Source organism: Cetorhinus maximus, chromosome 5 (genome assembly GCF_964194155.1).
Source record: "Cetorhinus maximus chromosome 5, sCetMax3.hap1.1, whole genome shotgun sequence".
NCBI classification, from domain to species: Eukaryota; Metazoa; Chordata; class Chondrichthyes; order Lamniformes; family Cetorhinidae; genus Cetorhinus; species Cetorhinus maximus.
Genome location: NC_135883.1, coordinates 8780154 through 8800605, shown reverse-complemented (window position 1 = coordinate 8800605; position 20452 = coordinate 8780154). Strand labels below are relative to the sequence as shown.

General features: G+C 40.9%; 1 protein-coding gene across 3 annotated transcripts in view; it reads right to left on the bottom strand.

Annotated features, from left to right (window-relative positions):
- Window positions 1-20452, bottom strand: part of agbl5 (AGBL carboxypeptidase 5) — a 126311-nt gene that overhangs the window by 98114 nt on the left and 7745 nt on the right. For 2 of the 3 annotated variants that reach the window (XM_078541501.1, XM_078541502.1), the window contains exons 2-4: window positions 10211-10510; window positions 5170-5341; window positions 206-372 (exon numbers count right to left, since the gene is read on the bottom strand). In XM_078541501.1, the coding sequence (XP_078397627.1) occupies window positions 206-372; window positions 5170-5341; window positions 10211-10431 (560 nt within the window). In that variant the 5' untranslated portion in view covers window positions 10432-10510. Of the gene's footprint in view, window positions 1-205; window positions 373-5169; window positions 5342-10210; window positions 10511-20452 lie in introns of those variants that run through there. The other variant, XM_078541503.1, reaches the window with a different exon arrangement.

Sequence of the window (20452 nt, the reverse complement as noted above, 5' to 3'; positions counted from 1 at the left end):
TATACATGGCTCTCACATGGCCTTCCTGAACATGATAGGAAGCAAGTGCACTGAAGTGAACAACAGCAGTCCACTTCTATTCATAAACTTACACATCAACCTAATATAAAAGTTGTTTCTCGAAGGGCAACTATATTTTCATGGCAATCATTTGGAAAATTAATTACACAAGGTACTCTGTTGAAGCTCTGAGATTGCACCCTACCTCCTTATAGTCAGGTGTTTACAATATTCAAATTTTTCATCCAGTTGCGTCAACATCTCTTGGCATTCAGAGTACGTGAATGGAAAACAAAATGCAAAGTAGGTTGTTGCTCCACGATATTCAAGAAAGCGATGCATGAAGGAGAGAATAAACTGGTTTTCCACCATCTAAATTGAAAGAAAATGGTAAAAAAAAGTAATGACAAAAATGTTATAGGAATAAACATCTGCACCCTGCAGGCGGCAGGGTGCACCGATTCAAGCAGTCATTAGGCACACTAAGTGGGGACAAGTTGATGGGAAGGAATAAAATTAGCAGAATCTCTATAATATTTGAATAGACTCATAACGGCACAAGTCATAGAGTTATTACAGCACAGAAGGATGCCATTCAAACCATTGAGTCCATGCTGGCTCTCTGTAGAGCAATCCAATCAGTCCCATTTCCCACTTTATCCCCATAGCCCTGTAAGTTTATTTTGTTCCAGTGCCCATCCAATTTCCTTTTGAGATCATTTGTCGCCTCTGCTTCCACCACCTTCGTAGGCAGCAAACTCCAGGTCATTACCACTTACAGCGTAAGAAAGTTCTTCCTCACATCCCCCCTGCATCTCTTGCCCAAAACCTTAAATCTGTGTCCCTTCGTCAAATCAGCTAATGGGAACATCTTTTCTTTATCTACCTTATCTAAACCTGTCATAATCTTTATCAAATTTTGCCTCAATTTCCTTTGCTCCAAGCGCAACCCCAACTTCAGCCTTTAGTTATGCTCTTCCCCACAAATGAAAACATTCTCCCTATATCTGCTCTATCAAAACCTTTCATAATTTTAAAGACTTCTATTAGGTCACCCCTCAGCCTTCTACTTACAAGAGAAAAAAGGCCCAGCCTGTCAATCCTTTCCTGATACACGTGTTTCTGGTATCATCCTTGTAAATCTTCTCGCATTTTCACCAGTGTCCCTATATCCTTTTTATAATGTGATGACCAGAACTGCATACAATTCAAACCAAGGTTCAATACAGGTCCAGCATATCTTCCCTAGTTTTCAATTCTATCCCTCTAGAAATAAAGCCTAATACTTGAGGGTTTCCTATACGATCACTTTGTTCCTCTACCTCACCTAGTGGCAATGCAAAGTGTGATACAAGAAGTAACAATTGGGAGAAAATAATACATAATTCATGGCAGAATGTTTGTACAATACTAACATTAGTGGAAATAATATTAACTCTTCTTGAAGAGATATTTTATTCCACGGAAACAAAGGGGATTGGAGTTCACCCTCTTAAACAGTTAGGCTGCTTTAAGGGTTATTATAGTGACAATGCAAGAGTGCTGCCCTTGCTGTAATTTTGGTGATAGCTTGAAAGTGGGAACATTTCCATCAAAATAGTCAGTGACTGAATATATTCCCACATTGTGTGCTGCTAACATTGTGAAGTACCAGCATTAGGTTAATCTGTTTGTTATCTGCAATAAACTTCATCTAGAACAGTGAGAGCGGCAAACAAACCTGATAGCTCAATTACTGGGAATTCTCCCAATGGTTTGTTTTTGGGCCAGTGACTACATCTAAATCCACATCGTCATACAAATTATAGGTGTTCAGAATAGACTGGTGTCTAGACACAAAAGGTTTAAAGAGTGCACATCCTGAAAAGATTTGGCAGGCATCTGAACAGACAATAAACTGCAAATCTTGACAAATTAGGCAAGCAGTTTAAAACATCAATGAAGATAGCAAACAAATGCATGCACATCAACAAGATTCAGATAAAATTTAAGATATGATATATATCAACAAATTCCAGAAAAATATTCATTATGACAAATGAAAGAGGGTCAGCTCCATGGCGACACTAGTTAGTAATTTACTTAAAAATAACCTGTGTGAACGAACCACACATTTATTAATATGCAAATCAGCCAGCTACTTGTGGCATGAAAGAGATACCCCACAATTTGTGAATTGCCACACTTTGCTGGAAGATAGCCTCCTGAAAACAATATCTTACATTAACCTCTCCGCGAATTATGTGTAACTCTACTATGCATAAGTATGTAGTATGCCACTTTTTCAAGTACTGGAGCAGGAAACTGGCACAGGGTTAGAATTAACATCTGCAAAGGTGAACACAGCCTCAACCATGGCACCTTCACAAATCAGGGTTGAGAAGGCAAGGAAGAGAGAAAGCAAAATAGATCAAATGTTTATCCTTGCACTCAGATTTCTACAGCACTTAAAGTCGCAAATAGCATCCTATGTAATGGTAACCGTGGTAATCTATCCCTCCTTGTCCTTTGTGGCATGGGTGACCACATCATTCTCCTCCGATTCTTCTCCTCCATCGCTAGCTGGGTGAACTCATCTGGTTGTAGCCACAGGATCTTGTGCAATGGCTTCTTTTTCCATTACCGCTGCAGTTCCCCAAAGGTCCATCCTTGGCACCCTCCTATTTCTCATCTCCATGCTGCCCGTCAGCGACATCATCCAAAAACACAACATAAGTTCCAGATGTGCACTGACAACACTGAGCTCAACTTCAGCACCACCCCTCTCAATCCTTCCACTGTCTATAACTTGTCAGATTGCTTCTCCAACAACCAGTGCTAAAAGGGTAGAAATTTCCTCCAATTAAATATCAAGAAAACCAAAGCCATTATCATCATTCTGTGCTGCAAACACTATTCCAAGCCACTGACTCCAATCCCTCTCCATGGCAGCAACAGAGACTGAACCAGACAGCTGACAACCTTGGTATCATACTGGAACCCAAGATGAACTTCCAACCACACATCCACTCTGTCACCAAGACCATCTACTTCGACCTCCATATCATTGCCTGACCCCTCCCCTACCTCAGCTTTTCTGCTTCTGAAACAATCATCTAGTACCCATGTTTGCACTGATCTACATAGATTCCTGTTTGAGAAATGCCTCAATCTTAAAATTCTCATCCTCTAAAGCCTCACCATCCTCAACTCCAATCCTGGCCTCCTGCATTCCCCATTTTAATCAGTCAATACATTCCGCTACCTAGACCCTAAGCTCTGGAATTCCCCTAAGCCTCTCCACTTCTCCAACTCTTCTAAGATGCTCCTTAAAACCTACCTCTTTGGTCAAGCTTTTGTTCATCTGCCTTAAGATCCCCCTACTTGGCTCAATGTTAGTTATTTTTATTTTCTGATGTTCTACTATATTAAAGGCAATGTATAAATACAGATTGTTGTTGTTCTTCATGAAAGGCTAAGTTAACCTGACCCGTAGAACAAAATAGAGCATCAGTTTTCATGCTGTAGCTTCCAAACTGAACACAAGCTCAGAAAATTAGTGCAGCAAAATGGCTTTTGTAGCAACTGCACACAAAAAAAAAGATTTTGTTAAAAAAGTTCATTCAGAATATTTTAGAAGTATTAAACATAAGGACCATCCCAATGCTATTGGGAATAAATTCCAAAATTTTATTTGGCCCATGATCAGTACCAAGATCAATGCTCCCACAAACTTAAACAAAAAAATTTCCATTATTTTCTTTCCAAAAATCAGATGTGGAAATCCATGCACATTGCAACTGTGATGTCAGTGTGTACAGGTTGGATCTGATTTTCTGCAGGAAAACAAATAAAGGTTGAGAGGTTTGGATTCTTTTTTTAAAACAGGACTGCAGCAAAAGTCACTTTTAATTTGGTATCGAGTAGTGCAGCAATACAGTTACCGCCCTTGAACGCTAAGGTCGTCAATGAAAATCTAACTCATGTCACACACCGAGCACTATTTACTAAAAGCAAGCTCAAAACTACTGTTGTCCAACAATTTTTATCCTATCTTCATACTGGGGGATTAAGTGGCTGAAACTACAAACATAGTTTCTTTTACAGTAACATTGATTAACCTTTCTAGGTCTTTAAACAACAGTCCAAAGATGGTTTCCATAAGAATAAATACAGTAAATATTTGTGGATCTCCATTTAGTTGATTGGACACTCCACCACACATCCCCTCACTTCTGTCCCCAGTCTCTTGTTTGATTTTTTTGTGTTTAGTGATATTCAAAATTAAAACTTTTAAAATTAATTTTCATAGGATTTACTTAAGTTTCTGGTGCGTTCAATTTTTAGCATCAGTTTTCCCTTTTTTAGGTCTCTAAAACTCTGAAAAGTCAGCTGTGTTTCAAATTGACAATAAAACATTTCAATTACACACAACTGTGGCAAATATGAAATTGTCTGGAATTGTTACTGAACTTTTCCTGCTGTCTGCATTGAAGAGCGCAAATTAGGTTCTCAACAACTCAAATGCACATTTACCTAACTGCACATATGATGCAAACGTTGATTTTCCGTTTGCATGTTTCACTTAACTATGGTTACAGTATGAACAATTCTGTTAAACTGCTACAGTCTAATAGGAAAATTACAAAGAATTCACCAGTTTAAAATTGATCATACTACTGCAATTCTGATCACCATAATATATATACATACACACATTGACTCGGCATATAAGATGCCCCTGTTTTCAGACACCAAAATGCTTGTTTAGGCCGATACTCAGCATATAAGCCCCCATCAATTTTTCAGCTAATATATGTACGTTTAGGGCTCTTGCATTAGGAGTCAGCCTCAATTTTTCAACTAGGAAATACATGTTTGGGGTAATGCTTGCCTTATAAGTCGGCAGGTGGGGTCAAGCGGGCAATATTGGCCATGTTGCCAAGAGGGCGTGTGGGGGTTTAAGGCACGTCCACACAGAGCAGACTGCACATGACAATAGATTAACAGAAGTTTTTTCACATTTCAAAATGACGACAATCTACACAAACACCAGTGATTGACATTTTATATTCAGCGTAAAAAGTCGTCCCCTGTTTTGCGAACCTTCAAAGGTCAATTTATATGCCGAGAACTACAGTAGGTAAACAAATCTGTAAAAAAAAATCTTAAATTCCACAGCTTCCATACCTCATATGTTGGTCTCTCTCGTACACGTTCCCAGCGTGGTTTTCCAGGCAGAGTCTTAACTAATGGTGTCATTCCCTGCGAGTACAGTTTACTTTGTTTATTCATATTCATGATATTGATTTTAATAACTTTACTAGGAATTCCTCCCTTCACACTGAAATAAAACCAGGACCTGAGGCAAGACAAAATAAGTGACAGCCAATAAGTAGCATGAATTTAAGCATCAGAACATAAATACAAATTAATCAAAAAAAACTTCTTAGCAAAATTCCTTTGATGTTTACCAATCTAATTCTTTTCATTGCATTCATTAGCCCCAATCAATGATTTTTTAAATTCATTTACGGGATGGGAGTGTAGCTGACAAGGCCAGCATTTATTGCCCATCCCTAATTGCCCTTGAGAAGGTGGTAATGAGCTACCTTCTTGAACTGCTGCAGTCCCTATGTTGTAGGTACACCCACAGTGCTGTTAGGGAGGGAGTTCCAGGATTTTGACCCAGTGACACTGAAGGAACGGTGATATATTTCCAAGTCAGGGTGGTGAGTGGCTTGGAGAGGAACTTCCAGATGGTGGTGTTCTCATGTAACTGCTGCCCTTGTCCTTCTAGATGTTGTTGTGGGTTTGGAAGGTGCTGCCTCAGGAGCCTTGTTGAGTTTCTGCAGTACATCTTGTAGATGGTACACACAGCTGCCACTATGCATCTGTGTTGCAGGGAGTGAATGTTTGTGGGTGGAGTGCCAATCAAGCGGGCTGCTTTGTCCTGGATGGTGTCAAGCTTCCTAAGTGTCGTTGGAGGTACACTTATCCAGGCAAGTGGAGAGTATTTCATCACACTCCTGACTTGTGCCTTGTAGATGGCGGACGGGCTTTGGAGAGTCAGGAAATAAGTTACTCGCTGCAGGACCTACTCTTGTAGCCGCAGTATTTATATGGCTAGTCCAGTTCAGTTTCTTGTCAAATGTAACCCCTAGGATGTTGATAGTGGGTGATTCAGTGATTGTAATACCACTGAATGTCAAGGGGCGATGGTTCGATTCTCTCTTGTTGGAAATGGTCATTGCCTGGCACTTATCTGGCACCAATGTTACTTGCCTCTTGTCAGCCCAAACCTGGATATTGTCCATGTCTTACTGCATTTGGACATGGATTGCTTCATTATCTGAGGAGTCACAAATGGTGTTGAACATTGTGCAATCATCAGCGAACATCCCCACTTCTGACTTTATGATGGAAGGAAGGCCATTGATGAAGCAGCTGAAGATGGTTAGGCCTGGAACACTACCCTGCAGTGATGTCCTAGAATGGAGATGATTGACCTCCAACAACCAAAACCATTTTCCTTTGTGCTAGGTATGACTCCAATCAGTGAAGAGCTTTCCCCTTGATTCTCTTGACTCCAGTTTTGCTAGGGCTCCTTGATGCCACGCTTGATCAAATGCTGCCTTGATGTCAAGGGCAGTCACTCTCACATCACCTCTGGAGTTCGTGAATGCTGCAGGGTAAGAAATATCCTTGAATATAACAAAGTCTTACTTTGTTTTTCTTAAGGACATCAGTATTGCTGGATGAAAAATGGTCAGGATCCAGGATCCATTTGTTTGTCTACTATCAGTTTGGTAGCCGCATGATACAACAATAATGAAATTGCTGACTAATCAAGACAAGCAATCTCTGTCAATTAGTCCTTAACTGACCCTGACATGACATGAACAATCCACGTAGTAGAAAGTTTTGGGAACCATAGATCCAAAGTCACCTGCTCGTTCCAAGCATACTTTACATAAGATATGTCATGTCTCAAATTGTACATGCAATGAATAATGAAATGTTATTTTCTGAAAGAAATATAGTTAATTTGCATCTGAACAAATCAATACTGACTTCTTCCACTTTCTCCCCAAACATCTGTTCCATCAATTGACACTTGATCAATGAAATAATGTTTTCACAGTTTAATGTTGAATTTATCCCTCTTCAAACGGAGGCTGTGTCCTCTGGTTATACTGTTCTGGACAAAGTGAAGTAGCTAATTATTGCCTACTTTCTCCAGACATTTTATAACCTTAAAAGCAGCAAACCTATTAGTTATCAAACGTTTCCAGTTACAATGTGTCCAATTTGCATAATTGATCCTCATAATCCAACTTCTCCATTCCTTCAATCATTTTGTCTGTTCTTCTGTATCCTTGTAATGTCAGTTAGAGAAAGTAAACAAGCAGTTTTACTGTTACACAAGCACAAAAAAGGCAAAATTCCTTTCCAATCCAATTGGAAAGAAAAATACTTGCTTTTATATAGCTTCTTTCATATCCTCTAGACACACCAAAGTACTTACAAAAAATAAGAGACAGGTAAAAACCCTCTGTCCAAAACCAGCCTGTCCCACACAATTGTCATATCTTAAGTAATACGCTCTACCCTACCAAAACCATGTGATCTACTAGGCGAGGAGAAAAAAAGGTAAAAACCCAGGCTACTTTGGGGGAAGAAATCTGGAAATTCCTTTCCAACTCATCCAACAAATCTGGAACTCCCTTCCTAACAGCACTGAGGGTGTACCTTCACCACATGGTTTGCAGCGGTTCAAGAAGGCAGCTCACCATCACCTTCTCAAGGGCAACTAGAACTAGGGATGGGCAATAAATGCTGGCCCAGCCAGCGAAGCCCACATCCCATGAATGAATAATAAAAAAAAATTCCCTACTTTTGGAAGAAGTGATCTCTGTCCCAGCTAGAAACAGGTCCAGCTCTGATTTGCTGCATTCCTTCCAGCATGCGTCCACTGCACAAACCAGCTAGCCGCCTGTTCCAGCAGTTCACAATTTCCTGGCAGCTAAATAGATCTGGTCTTTGCAATTTAACATTCTGACCCTTGATGCTCCCTAATCTATTTACTTGGAGAAAACTGTCAACTGGAATCTACTCGCTCTATCATTTCATATATCTTGAAAAGATTCCTAAACCTACACTTCTCTATAGTGTTGAGTCCCACCTCTTTTAACTATCTTGATAACCAAGATGATTCATACTAGGAATTAGCCTTGTGACCCTCCACTGCATTCTTTCCAAAGCCTCAATATGACCCAACACTGAGACCATCAAAATTGGACACAGTATTCCAAGTCTGATCAAGGTCTTGTACGAGGATAGAATCATACGCCTTGTCTTATGCTCAATTGTTCTATGAATGCATCCAAACACCCTATTCACTCTAGAAATCACTTTGTGACATTGCTCATGTATCCAAAGAGCTGTATGCACTAGAACATCCAGATCTCTCGCTTTCTCTACCTTCTTTAATGCTTTTGCCTGGTGTGCATGTTGATTATTCAGCCACAGCACATATAAAACATGATACTTTTCTAAATTAAACAGTTTGCCAGTCATGAGTACAACCTCCCAACACATCAAAATCCACCTGAAGCTGAACAAATTAACATATTGTTCCCCCAATAACCATATCCAAACCATTACTAAAAATAGTAAACAACAGTCCAAAAACAGATTCTTGCAGGGCACCATTGACGACCAGTCTCCAAAAAGATATAAATTCATCTATAACTGCCTGTGTCCTTCCACCCAATTCTCAAACCATCTCTATATATTACCACTAATATCAGAGGCTTCAATCTTGTAGAAAAAGCACTTATCGGGTACATTTCAAAGCCATTGAAATACCTTTCCAATGTAGTCACATATGTAACAAAAGCAGCAACAAATCTGCGCACAGCAACACCCTAAATATGGGAAATGAGATGAATGACCAGCCAGTTTTTTTGGCAGTGTTGGTTGAAGAATAAGTGTGAGCCTGGACACTGGGAGAACTAGTATTGTCACTAGACTGGTAATCCAGAGACCTGGCGCAATGCTCTGGGGACCTGGGTTCAAATCTGATCGCAGAAGGTGGTGGAATTTGAATTCAATAAAAAAAAACAATCTGGAATTAAAAGTCTAATGATGACCCATGAAACCATTGTCGATTGTTGTAAAAACCCATCTGGTTCATTAATGCCCTTTAGGGAAGGAAATCTGCTGTCCTTATCTGGTCTGGCCTACACATGACTCCAGACCCACACCAATGTGGTTGACTCTTAAAATGCCCTCTAGGATGGGCAATAAATGCTAGCCAGCAACGCCCAAAAAAAAAACTGTGTCCTGGCAAGGAGACCAGAATTCCTGCTGCAAAGCCCCTTGAAAGATGTACTGATTTGGCCTGAGCCAGAGCTCATTCACCATTTAAGCCTGTTTGTACACATCAAACTCCAGTGAGCCTAGGTCCAGTTCCTTTGGATACAAGTTCCAACTCAAAAGTAAAGCTCAAAAGTCGCTTTAAAATCTCTTAAATAACAAATGATTTGGAGACATTTCTCCTCCTGAGGAAGACAAAAATCATGTTCTGTGCTTGAATAAGTTTATGAAGTGGAGGTCACTAAGTCATGACATTATCAGCAAATAACGTGTACCCGCTGTCATGTGCTTTTGGAACACTCCATACTGATAAACTCACCATTTATAGGCGCACAGAAAAACTTGCCACTAACAGTTCCTGAGTAATTCATTTTTGAAAGAAACTTGTCAAATGATGGGTATGCAATAAGAAGCTTAACAAAGTTTGCTGAAGCCTTGAAAGGAATTTTTGAATTTGTAAATAGTGCTACAATAGGTTTTCCCCTAGTGTGCAAAGAACTGAAATTATAAATAATCTATTTGTACCATTTACAATCTAATCCATTTAATATATTGGCGAATGTTACTCAAAACTGACAATACTCCCAATCAACCATTAAAATATATTGAAATCTCCTCCACAGATCATTCCCATTCATATGCCACAAGATGATGCCACCTGTAACAGCTAGTATTATCAGATGCACCTTGTTATAATGCAATTTTTTCCATTCCTCCTACTACACTAAAAGCAGGTTTCAAAGTTTTATGCAACAGATATGACAGAGAAAATGACTATGGCTCCATGCAGTTTTAACTTGGCAATAAAATTCCCAATTATCCCAAGCACAGAAAAAACTTGTAGAATTACCTATTACCATTCTCGAACTCAGTATCGGCACAGTCTGGTTTGGTCCACACATTAAACTCACAATCTGGAGTGGTTATTGCATTCCCTAAACTTCCTGCGCCTGTACTGCCACTAGGAGTTGAATCCAATTCTCCTTCAGGATGCTCCACTTTTTCAACTTGAGCAATGTTTCCAGAATCAAACTTGGAACTGAAAAGTAAGCCGCCACATCGAATTTCCATTTTTCTGGCAAAAGAGAATGTTTCAAGGCATATTTCATTCTCTTACGCACCACCGTGAGAGCAGTTATGTCTGGAAGATCTGGGCAAGGAAAGAAAACAATTATTCCCAAGAATTTTGAAAGGCAGTTATATGCTTATTGGTTGAATAGAATTACAATAAAACTTAAGCAGGCAGAAACAGTTACCGAAAATTAAGCATCTAGATCAATTTGCCTTGTATATCTCACCATGCCAGCAGCAGTAATGCCACTCCTACTGTCTTATAAATTAAAAGACAAACTCGTAAAAATCAAGAGATTTGTTATAGAAATCTCGAGATCCTATTTTTTCTAACATAAATGACTGCAGAAGAGGTGAAAAATGGATACAGAATCATCAAAAAAGAAACCATAACTCCTTGTAATCTGTCAAATCTTAATGGCATTACTTATGACTCATTTTTCCTCTAAGAAAAAGTACCAAAGTAATATGTAAATCTAGGCAATACTTAAATTAAAATGCTCTACAAGGAAACTTTAAATCCCTGGGTTCAGTTATCCAGCAGAGATTACACTGAACTAGAAAGGCAGAAATCAATGGAGCTTGAAATGGGATAATTGAAATAATTCAATATTAAGGCTGATATTAAGACGTGCATTAACAGCTTTGAAAGTGGACAAGTGTAATTATGAGGGCTCTTTCTAAGCATGATGGGAAATACAGCCAACGCACAGGCTTGATGGATATGGTACCGTAGAAACCCAACTAATAATCACAAGTCATAAAACTTAATCACTTTAACAGGGTGGGTAAACAAATGTTAGGGTGATAAGAGCACAGACTGGGAGGCATTAGAACCGTGGCATTTCCCAGCCTCCCAGTGATATAACAAAGACATCTACAGCCTGATTAATTCTGCTCATTAGGTATGTAGTTGGAGGTTGTACTAGGCAGTATAGTGAAATGTGATAACTAAAAGATATAAATATGCTATGCAGCCTTTGTATCAGAGGGACACACTGTAGATCCAGGCTGTGTCCTCCCAGCATATGCTTAAATAAAACCTTTGTTTACTGGAAACTCACAGACTTGAGTGGTCTCATCTTTCTACCACAAGAGAGCTGGAAAGCTTACTGAATGCAAAATGCAATTATATGCACAAATAGATTCTCCTGTAAGGGATGGATCTCAGTTTAATAAATTATTAGGTGTTTGTACACTACAGGTCTTACAAAACTTCCATTAACCTTTCACTGTAAAATGTAAACAACTCAGAAAAAGTGAATAAAAGCTGTCCTAAGTTTACAATGTTTAAAATCCATGCAAATCTGATCCCTTGCGGAGTGGCCACTTACAGATGATGATCATCAGCCACAACACAGTGCAAGCTGTCTGCCCCATGACAGCCGAAGCTGCTTCCCTGATAAACCTTGGGAAAAGCCTCAAGCTCCTTTGTAAGCATGTGGGTGTTTAGGAAAAAAAAACAAAATTGCGAGATTTGAAGGCCCCACTGTGAGATCATGAGCAAGGCTCAGAAACCATGTCGCTTGCAATGAACTCATGAGGATTGGTATGTCTGCAGTGGTCTGATACACTTTGCCACCTTTCACTGAAGCTATCCAATCCTCCCCCAACCCAGAATACCCAACCAAGCCAATGCTGTGTCCTGAGGAACCGTCTACAATTTTTAACCACTAGGTAAGAAAATTTAGACTATTTCCTAGCAACAGCTCTGAACATGGTCACCGTGGTAGTGGAAGGGCAAGGGGGCAAAAAGGGTATCAAAAAGTGGCCTCACAGCAAGAGGTTTCCCCAGAAGCAACCCAGGGAAGCCTGGATAATTTTAAATATTCAGCACTGATTTTATATCATACAGGTTACCCCGTCGGTGACATGTTCCTTTGCCATTGCCACTTTTCTACTATGGCTGGACTCTGAAACTGTCGTCAGAAAATCTAGGGCCAGGATTTTACGGCGCCTCCCACCTGGTGGGATATTACGGCCCCTCTGAGCTGAATGGAGATTTAAACGGCTCATTGCATCCACCAGGGGCAGAAATACCACGGCGTGGCCATAAAATCCTGGCCTAGGTTATTGACTGGAGCAGGGGATAGACTTAAATAGTAAAGCCTTCTTCTAGCACTTTGTATTTATGTCACACCTTTAGAATAATAAAACATCCCAAGGTGCTTCACAGGAGTGTTATAAAACAAAATTTGATACCTAGCCACATAAAGGGATATTAGGGCAGATGATCAAAAGCTTGGCCAAAGAGGTAGGTTTTAAGGAGAATCTTAAAGTAGCAAAGAAGTAGGGAGGCAGCAAGGTTTAGGGAGGTAATTCCAGAGCTTAGAGCCTTGGCAGCTGATAGAGTAAATAAGGAGAAAGCTGACCAAGGACAGGTGTCAGCATGAGAGCAAGATAGAGAATTAAAATGACAGCCCACTGGAAGCTCAAAGTCATGCTATCAAACTGAACGGAGGTGTTCTGCAAAGTAGTCAGGTTGCAAACATCTAGTTCGTAATTACTATGTTTTAGAATATAACTTTTAGTTTTAGGAATTAAAGTTTTAACTGTAGAAGCAACTCTGAAGTAAAAGCAATTCAAACAAGCTTGGAGTTAATTACAGTTAAAAGCTATGTTTACTTTGCAAGATCAGACCTGACAGTGAAAAAAATCCTGAACAAATGACCCATTTCTGACCTCTTGGTAGAGACCGGGTGTCTATTGTTATCTCCATAAAATAAGCTAAAAGTTCACAAATCTGGGAAAGAACATTGCAAAACTCCATGAGAGATAGAAACGATTCATATGGTTTCCCAGAGTCAAGGAAAAACTTGGGAATTAAAAGGTAGTTAATTAGCATTTCTACCTGAGAACAGGTCTTGTATGCCACTTTGCCTCAAAGACAGTGATTCAAGGTGAAGCCTTGGTTAGGAGGCTTTTTTGTTTAATTTATCTCTGTGTATTTGCTTATAGAATCAAGCAGTTCCATTTGGGAACAGACGGAGGCAGTTCAGTTTGGATTTCATGAGGGAAAGGCAGCTGAAACATTTGCTCTAGCTTGCAATTAGTGGAAGAAATCGACAGGAGTCCTCACAGAGCCTTGTGGTAGAAAACAGTTGGCAGAGTTAGCTTGGAAAGCTGTGGGAAGGCAGTTAGATATCTGCTTACAACCCAAACAGAAGCTGAGACATCCACAGTCGTGAGGTCGATAAAGAGAAAGGTGGAGGGTCACGTTGCCAAAAAGCTAATGGAAGGACTCCCATCGAATCTTACCTCGGAGGAATAGTTGGAATACTAAGAGGTTGGTCCAGGAAAGATAAGGGAGCTCTTGTGGGGGTGTGGGCTGGGGAAGTAAAAAGTAGAACTGAGTTTCTAACGTGAGTCTTTATAGGCTATACTGCTGAGTTAATAGTGCTTAATTTGTTTAATTCTTTTTGATATACAACAACATTTATTTTTGATAATAAGCATGAAATCTTGTGGTGTAGTTCTGTTGGTTAATTGCTAAGTGTCCAGAATTCTTTAAAGGTTACCGACCATAACAGGATCGTAACAGTCACCCAATCTGCTTTTGGTCTCCCCAATGTAGAAGAAATCACATTCTGAGCATCGAATACAATATACTAAATTGAAAGATGTACATGTAAATTGCTGCTTCATCTGGAAGGTATGTTTGGGGCCTTGGATGGTGAGGAGAGAGACTTTTGTGTAAATGGCTCCCAAGTCGCTCTGTTCCTGCAAACCTTTAAAATTTAATAATTTAGTTCACATTGCCTCTCCCCTACTCTTTCTATGAAAATGTACTACTTCACACTTATCTTCATTAAATTGCATGTCCCAGATGTCCTCGCATTTTACCAGTCAGGATGTCCTTGTGAAGTCTGTTACTATCCTCCGCATTGTTTACTATATTTAAGTTTAGTGTCAAATGCAAACTTTGAATTATGCCCTGTATATTTAAGTCCAGGTCATCTTCATATAAGAAAAAGAGCACTGATCCCAATATTGATTTTGGGAAACACCAATATACTTACCTCCTGTCTGCAAAACAACTTTTCAACACTGTCCCTTAGCCAATTTTGTACCCACACAGCCACAGTGCCTTCAATTCCACAGGGCTTAATTTTGTTAACAAGTTTATTATATGGTACTTTGACAAATACCTTTTGAAAGACAATATCTACAATATTAACCACGGAATGCCCATCCTGTGTCATGTGGGAAGTTGTGGACACTTCTCATGACCCAGACGAGCCCTTGTGCATGAAATGCCACCAGCTGCACAAACCTCAGCTCCGCATTTCAGAGCTTGAGCAGCGGCTGGGGTCACTGTGGTGCATCCATGAGGCAGAGAACTATGTGGTTAGCACATTCAGAGACGTGGTCACACCGCAAGTTGGGGGCAAGCAGGCAGATAGGGAATGGGTGCCCGCCAGGCAGTCCAAGAGAAACAGGCAGGTAGTGCAGGAGTCCCCAGAGGTCCCGCACACAAACTGGTTTTCCATTCTGGATATCAGTGAGGGCATTGGATCCTTGGAAGAGTGCAGCAAGAGCCAAGCCCATGGCACCACAGGTGGCCCAGATGTACAGGAGGGGAGGAAGAATAGCGGAAGGGCAGTACTGATAGTGGACTCTTTAGTTAGAGGAACAGACAGACGTTTCTGCAACTGTCAACTTGACTCCAGGATGGTTTGTTGCCTCCCTGGTGCTAGAGTCAAGGATGTCACAGAACGGCTACAGGACATTCTTGTGGGGGAGGACGAACAGCCAGAGGTCGTGGTCCACATTGTGTCATGAAGATATGAATGTATGGAATGTTATTGGAAATTATTTTAAATTGGACTTGTAATGGGGCCTGTCTCTGTGGGTGTGTGTGTGTGTCTTAACTGGATTAAAGCCAGCTAGTCTGAGTGCTTTGATGTATTATAGTTTTGAGATGTTAAGACATAGGAGCAGAAATTAGGCCATTCGGCCCATCGAGTCTGCTCCGCCATTCAATCATGGCTGATAAGTTTCTCAACCCCATTTTCCCACCTTCTCCCCGTAACCTTTGATCCCCATACCAATCAAGAACCTATCCATCTCGGTCTTAAATACACTCAATGTCCTGGCCTCCACAGCCCTCTGTGGCAATGAATTCCATAGATTCACCACTCTCTGGCTAAAGAAGTTTCTCCTCATCTCTGTTCTAAAAGGTCTTTCCTTTACTCTGAGGTTGTGCCCTCAGGTCCTAGTCTCTCCTACTAATGGAAACATCTTCCCCACGTCCACTCTAGCCAGGCCTTTCAGTATTCTGTAAGTTTCAATCAGATCCCCCCTCATCCTTCTAAACTCCATCGAGTATAGACCCAGAGTCCTCAAACGTTCCTCATAAGTTAAGCCTTTCATTCCTAGGTTCGTTCTCATGAATCTCCTCTGGACCATCTCCAGGGCCAGCACACCCTCCTGAGATACGGGGCCCAAAATTGCTCACAATATTCTAAATGTGGTCTGACCAGAGCCTTCTAAAGCCTCAGCAGCACATCCCTGCTTTTATATTCTAGTCCTCTCGAAATAAATGCCAACATTGCATTTGCCTTCCTAACTACCAGCTCAACCTGCAAGTTAACCTTAAGAGAATCCTGGACTAGGACTCCCAAGTCCCTTTGCACTCCAGATTTCTGAATTCTCTCCCCATTTAGAAAATAGTCTATGCCTCTATTCTTCCTACCAAAGTGCATGAGCTCACACTTCCCCACGTTGTATTCCATCTGCCACTTCTTTGCCCATTCTCCTAACCTGTCCAAATCCTTCTGCAGCCTCCCCGCTTCCTCAATACTACCTGTCCCTCCACCTATCTTTATATCATCTGCAAACTTAGCCAGAATGCCCTCAGTTCCTTCATCTAGATCATTAATGTATAAAGTGAAAAGTTGTGGTCCCAACACTGACCCCTGCGGAACCGGCCGCCATCCTGAGAAGGACCCCCTTATCCCCACTCTCTGCCTCCTGCCAGACAGCCAATCTTCTATCCATGCTAGTACCTTGCCTCTAACACCATGGGCTCTTATCTTACTGAGCAGCCTCCTGTGCGGCACCTTGTCAAAGACCTTCTGGAAGTCCAAGTAGATAACATCCATTGGCTCTCCTTTGTCTAACCTACTCGTTATCTCCTCAAAGAATTCTAACAGATTTGTCAGGCATGACCTTCCCTTGATGAAACCATGCTGACTTTGCCCTATTTTACCATGCACTTCCAATTATTCTGAAATCTCATCCTTAAACAGTAAGGAAGCCAAGGTAAAGAGTACATTTGCATTTTGTTGAATAAACCATACAAATACTGGGAGTGAAATCTTGCACCTAGCTAGGAGACACCAAGCAGTATGTTTATGTTACTAATAAAATTGGTACTACGAAAGAGGTTTTATTGTTAGAAGAGGTGGAGTTCAAAGGGCCTGGTGGTACAATGAGAATTTGCATTCAAAGGGAAGGCTAGGTATATACAGAAAAGAGTTTTGTGTGTGTAGTCAGAGGCATGCCACCTGTAAGCCTATGATGGTGCAAAGGGACCAAATTGAAAAGAGCCTCATTTTTGAATTTGTAAGATAAAATGTGCTTTGCCTGGTGTCTGTTTAAGTCTGAGAGTTATTATTGCCTTGGGGAAGATTACCTGGGAGTGACTAATTTGGGGATTTGTTTGAAAGTTATTATGGTAGTAATTTGTAGACATGTGTTTAAATTTGTTGTTAAATTAATAAATGTTTAGTTTAATTTATATTAAAACCTCAAGGCTTGGTGTTTCATTTCTGAATTCAGAGCTGCATCTCAAACATACCAATTGAAAATATAGGTTCTGACAGTTGTTTAAAGTTTCCCTCTGGGATTTTAAATAACTCAGCCTTTACCAACTGCTGTGTCATAACAATTGTTATTAACTACAGAGGTAAGAAGGGGGATGTGGTCCTGCAATCAGAATTTAGGGAGCTAGGTAGAAAATTAGCAAGCAGGACCTCTAAAGTAGTGATCTCCAGATTACTCCGAGTGCCACGTGCAAGTGGCTACAGAAATAGGAAGATAAGACAGATCAATGCATGGCTGGAAAGATGGTGCAGGAGGGAGGGCTTTAGACTCCTGTGACACTGGGACTGGATCTGGGGGAGATGGCGCCTGTACAAGCAGGACAGGTTGCATCTGAACAGAGCTGGGACTGGGTTCCTTCCAGGGTGTTTTGCTAGTGCTGTTGGAGGGGGGTTTAACAAACTCAGCAGGGGTGTGGGAACCAGGAGAGAATATTAGAAACTAATACCAGGGTGCACGAAATGCTGGGAGAAGCAGATAGCACTAAAATAGAGAATAGTAAGTTAATAGATGGAGTCAGAGTAAGGGAACACTTAATGAAGTCTAACTCAGGGATCCACTGTATGTATGTGAATTCATGGAGTATAGTTAATAAAATTGGGGAGTTACAGGCACAGATTGCCTTGTGGGATTATGATGTTGTGGCAATAGCGGAGAGTTGACTTAAGGAAGGTCGGATCTGGGTGTTAAATATTCCGGTTACAAGGTGTTCAGAAAAGATAAGAAAGGGAAAAAAGGAGGGGTGCCGTTTTAGTATTGCAGTACTGGAGAAAGAGGATGTGTCAGAGGATTCAAGGACAGAATCGATTTGGCTAGAGCTAAGGAATAAGAAGGGTGCAATTATATTGCTCGGTGTAATATATAGACCACCAACTAGAGGGAAGGATAGAGAGGAAAAAATCTGCAAGGAAATTACAGAGAGGTGTAAACATCATAGAGTAGTTTTTATGGGGACTTTAATTACCACTATCCCAGTCTGTAGACGGGTAGTGTAAGGGGCAGTGAGGAGCAAGCGTTCCTAGATTGTGTTCAGGAGAATTTCCTACAGCAGTATGTGCCCAGTCCAACAAGAAAGGAGGCACTGCTAGACCTGGTTCTTGGGAATGAGGTGGGCCAAGTAGATCAAGTGACAACGGGGGGAACATTTAGGGGACAGTGATCGTTGTATCATAAGGTTTAGGGTTACGGTGGAAATTACACTGGTGAACCCAGAGTAAGAATAATCAACTGTGGAGAGCGAACTTCAATGGGGCAAGAATGGAGCTGGGCCAGATAGACTGGAACCAAAGGTTGGCAGGAAAAACAGTAGCTGAAGAATGGGCTACCTTAAAAGAGATGGTTTGGGCGCAGTCAAGGTATGTTCCCTCAAAAGGGAAAAGTAGGACAAACAAATCCAAAGGATGACAAAGGAGGTAGAAATTAAGTTAAAGAAGAAAAAGTGTGCTTACAACAGGTGTCAGGTAGCAAATACAATTGAGAACCAAGCTGAATACGGAAGGCTCAGAAGGGATGTGAGAAAGCAAATACAAGAAGCAAAGAGGGATATGAAAAAAGACTGGCAGCTAACATTAAAAAAAATCCCCAAGTGTTCTATAAGCATATCAATATAAAAGGGTGGCAAAAGGAGGGATTAGGGACCAAAAAGGGGATTTACACAGAGGAAAGAGGCGTGGCTGAAGTGTTACATGAATACTTTGGATCGGTCTTTATCTACGAAGCAGGTGCTGCCCAGGTCATGGTGACAGAGGAGGAAACTCAGTCACAAGGGTTTAAAATTGATAAGGACGAATTGGATAAGCTGTCGGTACTCAAAGTTGATAAGGCACTGGGACCGGATGAGATGCATCCAAAAATATTGAAGGAAGTGAGTGTGAAAATTGCAGAGGCACTGACAATAATCTTTCAATGTTCCCTGGATTCGGAGGAGGTGCCAGAGGACTGGAGAATTGCAAAAATTATGCCCTTGTTCAAAAAAGATTGCAAAGATCTTCCCTGCAATTACAGACCAGTCAGGTTAATTTTGGTGGTGGGGAAACTTCTAGAAACAAAAATTTGGGATAGAATAGTCACATGGAAAAATGTGGATTGATTCAGAAAAGTCAGCATGGATTTGCTGAAGGAAAATTGTGTCTAACTTGGAGTTTTTTGAAATGGTAACAGAGGTGATTGATGAGGGCAAGACCATTGATGTGGTGTGTATAGACTTCAAAAGGCATTCGATACAATGCCACATAACAGACTTGAGAGGAAAGTTATGGGTCATGGAATAAAAGGGACAGTAGCATCATGGATACAAAATTGGCTGAGGGATAGGAAACAGAGGGTAATGGTTAACGGGTATTTTTAGGGCTGGAAGGTGGTTTGTAGTAGGGTTCCCCAGGAGTTGGTATTGGGACCCTTGCTTTTCCTGATATTTTTTAATGATCTAGATCTTGGTGTGTAGGGGACAATTTTAAAGTTTGTGGATGACACAAAACTTGGGAGAACGGTAAACTGTAAGGAGGACAGTATAGAACTTCAAAAGGACATTGGCACATTGGTGGAGTGAGCAGATAGGTGGTAGATGAAGTTCAATGCAGAGAAGTGTGAAGCGATACACTTTGGTACAAAGAACATGGAGACGAGTATAAAATAAAGGGTATTATTCTAAAGGGTGTGCAGGAGCAGAGAGACCTGTGTGCATATGTACATAAGTCATCAAAGATGGCAGGACAGGTAGAGAGAGCTGTTTCTAAAGCATACAGTATTCTAGGCTTATTAATAGGTGCATAGAGTACAAGAGTAGGGAGGTTATGATGAACTTATACAAGATACTGGTTAGACCTCAACTGGAGTATTGTGTACAGTTCTGGGCACCACACTGCAGGAAGGATGTGAACTCATTGGAGAGAGTGCAGAAGAGGTTCACAAGAATGGTTCCAGGAATGAGACACTTCAGTTATGAGGAAAAATTGGAGAAGTTGGGACTGTTTTCCTTGGAAAGGAGATCAGGAGGAAGGGTAGAGATCACAGGTTTGGAAGGTGTTGGCGAGTTGCTGCAGTGCATCTTGTAGATGGTACACACTGCTGCCACTGTGCGTCAGTGATGGAGGGAGTGAACGTTTAAGGTGGTGGATGGGGTGATGATCAAGTGGGCTTTTTTGTCCTGGATGGTGTTGAGCTTCTTGAGTGTTATTGGAGCTGCACTCATCCAGGC